This window comes from Rhinoraja longicauda, chromosome 16, assembly GCF_053455715.1.
Source record: "Rhinoraja longicauda isolate Sanriku21f chromosome 16, sRhiLon1.1, whole genome shotgun sequence".
Taxonomy (NCBI): domain Eukaryota; kingdom Metazoa; phylum Chordata; class Chondrichthyes; order Rajiformes; family Arhynchobatidae; genus Rhinoraja; species Rhinoraja longicauda.
The window spans coordinates 5,647,784-5,657,614 of NC_135968.1; the positions used below are offsets into that span (position 1 = coordinate 5,647,784).

The 9,831-nt window shown below is 43.5% G+C and overlaps 1 protein-coding gene across 1 annotated transcript; it reads right to left on the reverse strand.

The window, feature by feature from the left end:
• Positions 1–3,978: 3,978 nt before the first annotated feature.
• LOC144600789 (putative G-protein coupled receptor 139) lies at positions 3,979–8,253 on the reverse strand. Its single transcript, XM_078412680.1, has 2 exons — positions 8,157–8,253; positions 3,979–4,880 (listed from the first exon to the last, which is right to left on the reverse strand). The coding sequence occupies exons 1-2, from the start codon at positions 8,251–8,253 to the stop codon at positions 3,979–3,981; spliced, it is 999 nt and encodes a 332-aa protein (XP_078268806.1).
• Between the last annotated feature and the right edge of the window lie 1,578 nt (positions 8,254–9,831).

The following is a 9,831-nucleotide window of genomic DNA, read 5'->3' on the forward strand; positions in this document are numbered from 1 at the left end:
GTCTTTTGCCCAGAGTAGGGGAATGGAGGACCAGAGAACATAGGTTCAAGGTGAATGAGAAAAGATTTAATAGGAATCTGAGGTGAAACTTCTTCACATAGTGGGTGGAGGGTGTATGGAACAAGCTGCCAGAGAAGGTAGTTGAGGCTGGGATATCCCATCGTTTAAGAAACAGATGGACAGGTACGTGGGTAGCACTGGATTAGAGGGTTATGGACCAAGCGCAGGCAAATGGAAATAGGGTAGCTGGGACATTGTTGGTCGGTGTGAGCGAGTTGAGCTGAAGGGCCTGTTTCCATACTGTTTCATTCTATGTCTCCATGGTTCGATGTGTTGGCTCCAGAAGAGGTTTACAAGAATGATTCCAGGATTGAGAGGGTTAGCACATGGTGAGCCTTTTACAGCACTGGGTCTGTACTCACTGGAGTTTAGAAGAACGAGGGGGGACCTCATTGAAATGTCCAGAATAGTGAAAGGCTTGGGTCGAGTCGATGTGGAGAGGATGTTTCCACTAGTGGGAGAGTCTAGAGCTAGAGGTCATTGCCTCAGCATATAAGGACGTTCCCTTAGGAAGGTCACGAAGGGGGATTTCTTTAGTCAGTGGGTGGTGAATCGGTGGAATCCGTTGCCACAGAAGCCTGTGGAGGCCAAGTCATTAGATGTTTTTAAGACAGAGATGGATCGATTTTGATTAGAACGGGTGTCAAGCGTGAAGGGGAGAAGGCGGAAAGATGGGGTTAGGAGGGAGATATAGATCCGCCATGATTGAATGGTGGAGTAGACTTGATGGGCCGAATGTGCTAATTGTTCCCCTCACAGGTTATTGATTGTAGATAATCAGCCATGATCACAATGAATGGCGGTGCTGGCTCGAAGGGCCAAATGGCATCCTGCTGCACCTATTTTCTATGCTTCTATGTTTCACTTATGACCTGATGATCAATCAACGCCCACGCCGACGACCGACGAGCCTCCCTGTTGTCGTCTCCAATACCATGTGGTCTGACCCTCATTGGCTCTGCTGCTGCCTATTTCCAACATGAAACCTCCATTTATCTCCAACTCGCACGCGGCTCCTCTTACCGCCTCTTCCCAGAACGCCCATGATCCTCCAAAGAATCTCGCACGTGCGTTTTTCCATCCTCCCCCCCCCCCCCCCTCTGCTCCTCAACACAGCCCTTTGACTTTGCACTCCTACGCCACCCATCAATAAATTCGGGGAGCGCCATGATGCAGAGCGTTTGTTCTGTCGCTTCCGTTTCCGGGCCTTTCTCTGTGGGACGAAGCCCGCACCGCCGGAGATGAACATTTCTCCTTTTAGCATTTTTCCTCGTCTTGGACTCCACCTACCGGCCTTTTACCCTCACTGGACCTTTTCATTTCTAACTGTTTAGCGAGACATCAATCGCATTGTCTTCTCTACTACCTTTACCCACTTCAATCTCACCACTTCTGAACGCACAGCCCTCCGCGCACTTCGCATGACTATCGACATTGTTATTAAACCAACTAAAAAGGTTAGTGTAGTTGTTGTCTGCCATGGTAAACTCAACGGTGCTGAGGCCAGGCGCTATCTCTGGTGTACCTTGTCATAGCTACCCCTTGCATATGATCCCTCAGACAAACACAAGGCCGTGAACTCCAAGACTGACTCTGATTTCATCACCTCTTGCGATCTCCCCTCTACAGCCCCCCCCCCCCCAACTTTATTGTTCCCCAGCACCACGATGTCGGTTCTACCTCTTCCGTAATATTTCGATTCCCCTCACTTTCTCCGACTTAAATGTGTGGCCGTGCGTATTCACATGGGCCCCAGTTATTCGCACCTTTTTTCTTTGTTACGTCGAACAGGCACGCACAGGTATTATTTTAAATCGGTTTTGAACTCAGTAAGTGAAAAAGCCTGTGAAAAAGGCTGCATTAGAATAGATGTGCATCAAATAATTTGTAAACATTTGTGGTGATGCTGTCCGAGCTTCGCAGTGAAAAAACCCCTAGCTTATTTGGTTTTGAATTTTGGGATATAGTTTGAGGAAAAACTATTTGGTCCCAATATGACTGCACTGGAAAAGAAAATGCCGTACTTCCTGAGGATGTGTCTCACATTTAATAAGAAATGCTGTATTGTTAGCCGAACGACGTCTATCAAACCAATTATAGTCTTTTCATAAATGACAATAATTAATTAGAATTGGGAAAACCCTATTCCTATTTCCGTGAACATGCAAAGGGAATAACGTTTGATAACTTGACCACTGTAAGAGGCACGGAGAGACAAGCGTAAATCTCCAAGCTCAACATTCGAAAACCACCTGACACGCAAAGACTGGCTTGCATGAAATAACAGGCGTGTGGTTGTCTCTAATAAGGCCAGGAGAGAGGCAAAGGATCTTGGAAGTGCTTGACGCAATCGCACTAAATTCTGAGTCTCAGACATGCACACTCACGATTCATCCTTAATCATGAAATTGGTAAATTTCCCATTTTCCCCACAAAATGCAATTTTAAAAAACAATGTTTTGTTATAAGTAAGTTGATAGAAGTGCTTTTTTCTTTTGGTGCCTTTAAGATAAATCAATTATGGATTCACAAAACACAATAAAAAAAACTAGAATTAGAAAACAATGGAAGCACTCTACAAATCAGGCAGTAATCTAGAAAAACAGAAGCAGTAAACATTTCGGATCTTCATTAGCACTGTGGACATGTTCAATGGAACTTACGTTTCAGTAGCACAGAAGGTGGGACGATCAGTGCATAAAACAAAGGAAATATATCTGGTCACATGATTCCACATTGTCAAACTGTGTATAGCAGTGCAATACGCCACCTTTTAGTCGGAGAGAAGGTGGATGCATAGAACAAAGTGAATATCTATGATCGGGTGAGTTCATATTGGTTAATTGGGGTCGTCAAAAGTGCCGTACATTTCCGAATAGCAGGACAGAATACAAGAATAAAATAATAAATGCGGAATCAAAATGATGACGGGAATATGGCCTGTTTTAATACATGCATAAAGAGAAAGAGAATTGCTTCAAATCGAAAAAAATCAGCATTAAGTTCAGAAGGCCACAGGGTGCCCAGACGGAACAAGAACAGTAGTTCTCCAAATCTCTGCTGGCTGGGCCTGGGCACAGGCGGAGGTCACCGCTGGAAAACCAGGGCGGAGAACACAATGAATTGCAGCGAGTCGGACAGCATCTGAAGAGGAAATGGATAGGTGACATTTCTAACCTGATTAAACTGAAACGTCGCGTATCCAATCCCTCTTCAGATGCTGCCTGACTTGCGGACTTGCTCCAGCTTTTTGTGTAAAGTAAAGTGAGATGGCGACATCTTGTGACAAGCAACGGTGCTCAGCAATCTTGCGGACTGTCCGCGGAATGATAACATCTACATCTGGCTATACTATTGTGGAGGAGACTACATCGTGAGTATCAAGAACACTTCGCCAGATTGAAGATGTGCAAGTGAATCGTTGCTTTTCCTGGAAGTACTATTTGGGTTCCTGTTTGTTGGAAACGAAAGAGAGAATGTGACAAGATTTGCTGGCTTATCTCCTCAGATAGAGATAGCGAGATGGAGAACATTTTTCCAATCAAGCATGAATATCACGAGTTAGTGAGATACCTTTTATTTGGACCAATACTACATATTCTCAGCCTTGAAATAGGAGACTTGACGCATTGATGCAACAGGTACCGAAACATGGACATCCCATCTGTGTTACAATAAATGCTTTGTGTCAATGATACAGGAAGGACATTTTTGCAAAACGCTAGACGACCATTCTAGAGTTTAAACGTTCTATCCATCATTAAGTAAATATTTATTGATGATTTCATTGGATGAGATAATTATTACTAAGTACATTAAAACATTCCCGAGGATAAGAAAAGAAAAGCAAATATTTACCGTACAAAGAGTGACGCAAATCTGTCGAGACGGGCTTATTGCCCAAACGTATGTTTTAATTTACTTCCATATATTACCTATTAATTTTATTGGATATTGGACTATAGCAGTTAATTGCTCCCTGAATTTGCTTTGAGTCACTGCATAAATAAATGTATTTGTGCAGGAACTCAGCAGCTGTAGCATATTAGAACTTTCTAAGAAAATGAATCTGGGGTCGTTGAAACCTGCGATTGTAATATTATTTCCAATACGTTCATAAAAGAACTGTGCAACGTATACCACCCACAGCAGGATGAAACTCCCAGAGACAGCAAACAGTAAAACAATGGACTTTCTCCGGCTCTCCATCTCTGGGTCTCTCCGATTCTCCGCATCACTGTGTACACGGAGTCTCTTGCGGGCTCTGCTGGCGGCTATAATGTGTCTGACTGTTACAAAGTTGAGCAAAAGAATCAGAAGCATCGCGAGGCAAGGGGTGAAAAGGCGATCAGACCAATCAAAAATCGTCCAGCCCACCAACGTGTAACGGACAGACTTCAATCTGCAATACCAGGGGATATTATTACTTGTGTAGATTGGTTCGTGTACGAAATACCAAGGTATGCTTTTCAAACATGCTAACGAACACACCATTCCTACAATAAAAGCTGCCGTTTTCTCGGTACAATATTTTGCTTTCAGCCTCTGGCAACAAATTGCCATAAATCGATCAAAAGTAAAAGCGACTGTGAGCCAAACCGAACAATCTCTGGATGCATAGATTAAAGTAATGCTGAGACTACAAACTGGAGTAATGGACATAAAACTCCCGGGGAAATAAATACCAGGAATCCGATTTAATAAGACAGCAGTGGTGATGACCAGAAGATCCGTCACAGCCATGGATACCAGATACCGACTGATGCATCTGGAAAGTCCGCAATTTCCCCTTGACAAGATCACGATCGCCAGCAAATTAACTGCAAATTGAAAGGAAGAGAGCAAGAGAGAAAATATCATATCACATCCACCATGTCAATGCAATATTTTGTGCATACAATTCCAGGACTCACACAAAATGCTGATGAAAATAAAATCGTGCACAATCGCATACTTTTCCGGTGCCACTACAGTTTCAATAAATCTATTGCTGAGAACTCTAAATGCCCTATGTGAATCCGAGACGGAATAGAGCCGTCGGGCAAATTAAGAAAAAAGGGAAACCAAAGCGAATCAAAATCGCTGAGATTATTTTCAAAAACACGAATATAATTATGAAAACGTATGTAGTCAATCTGCGGATCGAGAACCCAGAATAAATGCAGATTTAACAAGTTTGGGATAAACGCTGACGTTTTAAAATGAAAATGCATTAATTCTAATTAGCATTGCAAATGGCCAAATAAAACTGATGAAACTTTACATTGAGTCGGCTTGAAGCGGTTAGTACCATAAAATAGGCAGGCTAGTTCATCTGTTTAACCTCTAAGTGGGAACCATGTTGCTCTCCAACAATCTTCCATCAGGACGATGGAAGAACATTACCGAGAAGGGTGGAAAACGAAAAACTATAGTTCTGATTCCGAATAAATGGGCAACGAACCTGCAGTTTGAAATGCTAATAGCACTGGCATGTCGAAGAGCACTATTTACCAATTTGTGGAAATATCTAATTTTCATGTGTTCGGGTTGAGCCGAACGGTGCCATCTAGTGGAAGGATTGATGGATGCTCAGAGAGATAGCAAGAGCTCAATGGGAGGGTTCATTCCACGTTCTGGATTGGATGCTCGCGTTCGATTTCATGTAGTGGATGACCAGATATTTGCGGCAAAAGGAATTTGCACAAATAAAATATTCGAGCTCTTTGAAACGAGCAGTGACATGTGAACCATACAGGCTGGAAATAGAGCCTGCCGCAGATTTTCCAGCGAAATGAATTATCATGCATTCAGGGACTTACCGCATTTTGTGCCTTTTATATTCCAAATACCTTTCACATCCGGTGACAAAACCTGGAGGATTTTCTTAATTATTAATTTATGCGCTTACGACTTCGAGTATTTAGATTTAAGATTCAATCGGTGCAAAATATGCCAATGGGTTTGCTTTACGAATTGGAATGTTTTGAAAGGATTTATCCAACTTCATTGACGTGACCTCTTTAATTGTTTTTTACCTTCTATTTGGTGTATTGATCATCAGATTATACTTATCTCGCACTCACTTTCGGTGGCCTGATGGTGTTCTGTGCTCCATGCGTGCACAGATTAGCCATTCACTATATTATTTTGTCTACAGCACATTATTACTTGTGTCATACTAAATGTACATATATCGAGCAAAAGGAGAGGAGAAAGTCGTTTCATTTCATAGAACATTCGTTTTACATAAACACGTTTAAAGGAATGGCCTTCATCTGTGTTCCATCTACGATATTCTGTTCCATCTTCGTGCCAGTGATGTTTGTCATTTCACACACCCTCAAGAACTATAGTGAGTGTGAGAGGTCCAGTCTTCTACATGAGGATTTCCTTGGCGTTACATCGTCACAGATAGGTTTTAAGTTAAATAACTCCGGGATCGGAGGATCTACGATATGTGAGCAGAGAACTCGCACTTTTTCCTGAGGTAATAAACCTTCCCCAAATTCGACATACCACCCTCGAATTGCCGCACGCTATCGCGGACACGCGCTAAACAGAGTCTCCACTACTGTAATGCACATCCGGTGCATTCACAGGGCAATAAGGAAAATATTCCAAGATCGAACGAATAAGTTTCTGCCGTACGTCACCTGGAATAGCGATAACCGCAAGGGCAGTATAGTAGATAGCGTAGATGGGTCCTCTCGGAGGGGCGTGCATTTTCCTTGGGAAGCAATTATCTGTATTCGCAGATTATCTGTACGCTGATCGTGAGTGAGGTTTCAAACGAAATCTCATGCTTTCAGATGGCAAATTGCTGGAGACACCATTAAATAGTGTTCTAATTACCATCGTTCTGAATTATTACGTAACCATTTCCATTACTGATCTCTCCATTACTTCAGGTCACTGAACAAACAATTTGAATTCCATTGACAATAATGATAATCTTGTCAGTAAACTACCCTAAACAGATATTTGTATTCGTATTTGTATTTCGAAATATTTTCGCGTTTTAAAAATAAAATGATATTCGTCGTGCAATAGTTTTGTTCCTCACAAAAACGGGCCCGATCCCATCACGTCCAGACTGAGAATTCAGACTATCTATCCAATCACATTTGCCCGCATTAGGTCTGTATCATTTTATGCCCGACGTTAAGGCGAGAGGGGAGGGGAGGCTTAGTAGAAACCCGAGAGTCAACGCTTTGTCATAGAGAGTGGTGGTTTCTATAGATCGAGCTGCCAACTACGTGGATCAGAAAACAAAAGTTCGATGTGAGCCAAAGGCAGGTATGGGGGACGAGAATAGAAGCACTACTTAAAGTTGGCATAGGTAAGTTGGGCTGAAGGGCCCGTGTCCAAGCTGCAGACTCCCTGATTATCTGAGCATATTTAAGTCACTATTTAAATGTATGCCATTATCTTTAACCCCAGCTAAGCCATCCTGCCTCTTTCCGCCCCTTCGTACACTTAAGTCCCAACCCCAACACATTCATTGCGCTTTTATCACCACTCTCTCCACTCACCCTATCCCTTTCCTCTTTTATCATTCCCACTGGCTTTACATTTCAGTGCTTTTTTCGGCTTATCTGACACTTTGTTCTCTGACAACTCGCGGCATTGTCTCTTCTCCACCCATTTGGCAATGCAACTCCCCTCACCTGCATTCATTTATACTTGCCACTCTTTGTGCAACCTCGTCTCTGTTTCCCAGCTTACACTCTGCCCTGCTGCAGTCTGTCTGAAGAACTGTCCCGATCCGAAACGTTATCTGTCCATTCTTTCCACTGGGCTGCTTGACCCGATGAGCTGCACCAACACACGTTGTAATTTCCTTAAGATTTCTGCATCTGCGGTATTTTGTGTCTCCTTCTTCAATTCAATGTTTACTTCAGTGGGCTATAACTTGCCGCAATATATTCTGTGGAAATGTAGAAAGAGAAAGACAGAACGTTAGGAATGGACGCCAGAGAGGGAGCTCAATGCAAAGGCCACCTACAGGTCGGGTTCGTATTAGCGACAACAGACTGATTTTGTCATGCAGAACAGCAATCAAATGCCGCCTAAACGAATGAGTTTAGTGTAATCCCAAGCCACAGGATCCATACTTTCAGAGTGCGTTCCTTTCTCGAAAAACGAATCTTTCACAGTGGAGTATATTCTGTTGAATTCCGGTAAAACGAATTCGATATTTCTTCGGTTCATCGGCAAACTGACAACTTAAGCGAAACAGTATCCGCAACTCATTTGAAACCCCACAGAGCGATCCATTATTGCTGCTTTTTAAGCAAGAGGCAGTGTGTTTTGAATCGTACGTAGTGTAACAGGAAATGAAATAGTTTGATGAATTAAATAACTTGTCTGCAAACCTTCTTGTCCCATCTTGCGCCGCACAGTGGAGCAGCTAGCAAGGCCGCTGTTACGAAGCGCCAGAGACCCGGGTTCCATCCCGCCCTCCGGTGCTGTCAATGAGAACGACTTGCGATGTTCTCGCTACCCAAACCGGCTGGTTTGCACCGCGAGCAATGTTTTCGGTCCACGTCAAGGACGAGCGTGTTGGTAGGGAAATTGGCCACTGTAAATTGCCCCGACAGTGTAAATGAGGGTAGATTCTGGGGAGGGTTGACTATCGAAACATAGAAACATAGAAGATAGGTGCATGAGTAGGCCATTCGGCCCTTCGAGCCTGCACCGCCATTCAATATGATCATGGCTGATATAAGAAAATAACTGCCGATGCTGGTACAAATCGATTTATTCACAAAAAGCTGGAGTAACTCAGCAGGTCAGGCAGCATCTCGGGAGAGAAGGAATGGGTGACGTTTCGGGTCGAGACCCTTCTTCAGACTGAATGTATAGATGTTATAGATGTATACAAAATCATGAGAGAAATAGATCGGATAGTTGTGCAGAATCTTTAGCCCAGAGTAGGGGAATGGAGGACCAGATAACATAGATTCAAGGAGAATGAGAAAAGATTTAATAGGAATCCGAGGGGTAACCTTTTCACCTAATGGGTGGTGGGTGTATGGAACAAGCTGCCAGAGAAGGTAGTTGAGGCTGGGATATCCCATCGTTTAAGAAACAGATGGACAGGTACATGGATAGCACTGGATTAGAGTGTTATGGACCAAGCGCAGGCAAATGGAAATAGGGTAGCTGGGACATTGTTGGTCGGTGTGAGCGAGTTGAGCTGAAGGGCCTGTTTCCGTACTGTTTCATTCTATGTCTCCATGGCTCTATGTGTTGGCTCCAGAATAGGTTTACAAGAATGATTCCAGGATTGAGAGGGTTATCATATGGTGAGCATTTTACAGCACTGGGTCTGTAGTCGCTGGAGTTTAGAAGAACGAGGGGGGACCTAATTGAAATGTCCTCAATAGTGAAAGGCTTGGGTCGAGTGGATGTGAAGAGGATGTTTCCACTAGTGGGATTGTCTGGAGCTAGATGTCATTGCCTCAGCTTATAAGAACGTTCCCTTAGGAAGGACACGAGGGGGGATTTCTTTACTCAGTGGGTGGTGAATCGGTGGAATCCGTTGCCACAGAAGCCTGTGGAGGCCAAGTCATTAGATGTTTAGCAGACAGAGATGGGTCGACTTTTGATTAGAACGGGTGTCAAGCGTGAAGGGGAGAAGGCGGAAAGATGGGGTTAGGAGGGAAATATAGATCAGCCGTGATTGAATGGTGGAGTAGACTTGATGGGCCGAATGTGCTAATACTTCCTCTCACAGGTTACTGATTGTAGACGATCAGCCATGATCACAATGAATGGTGGTGCTGG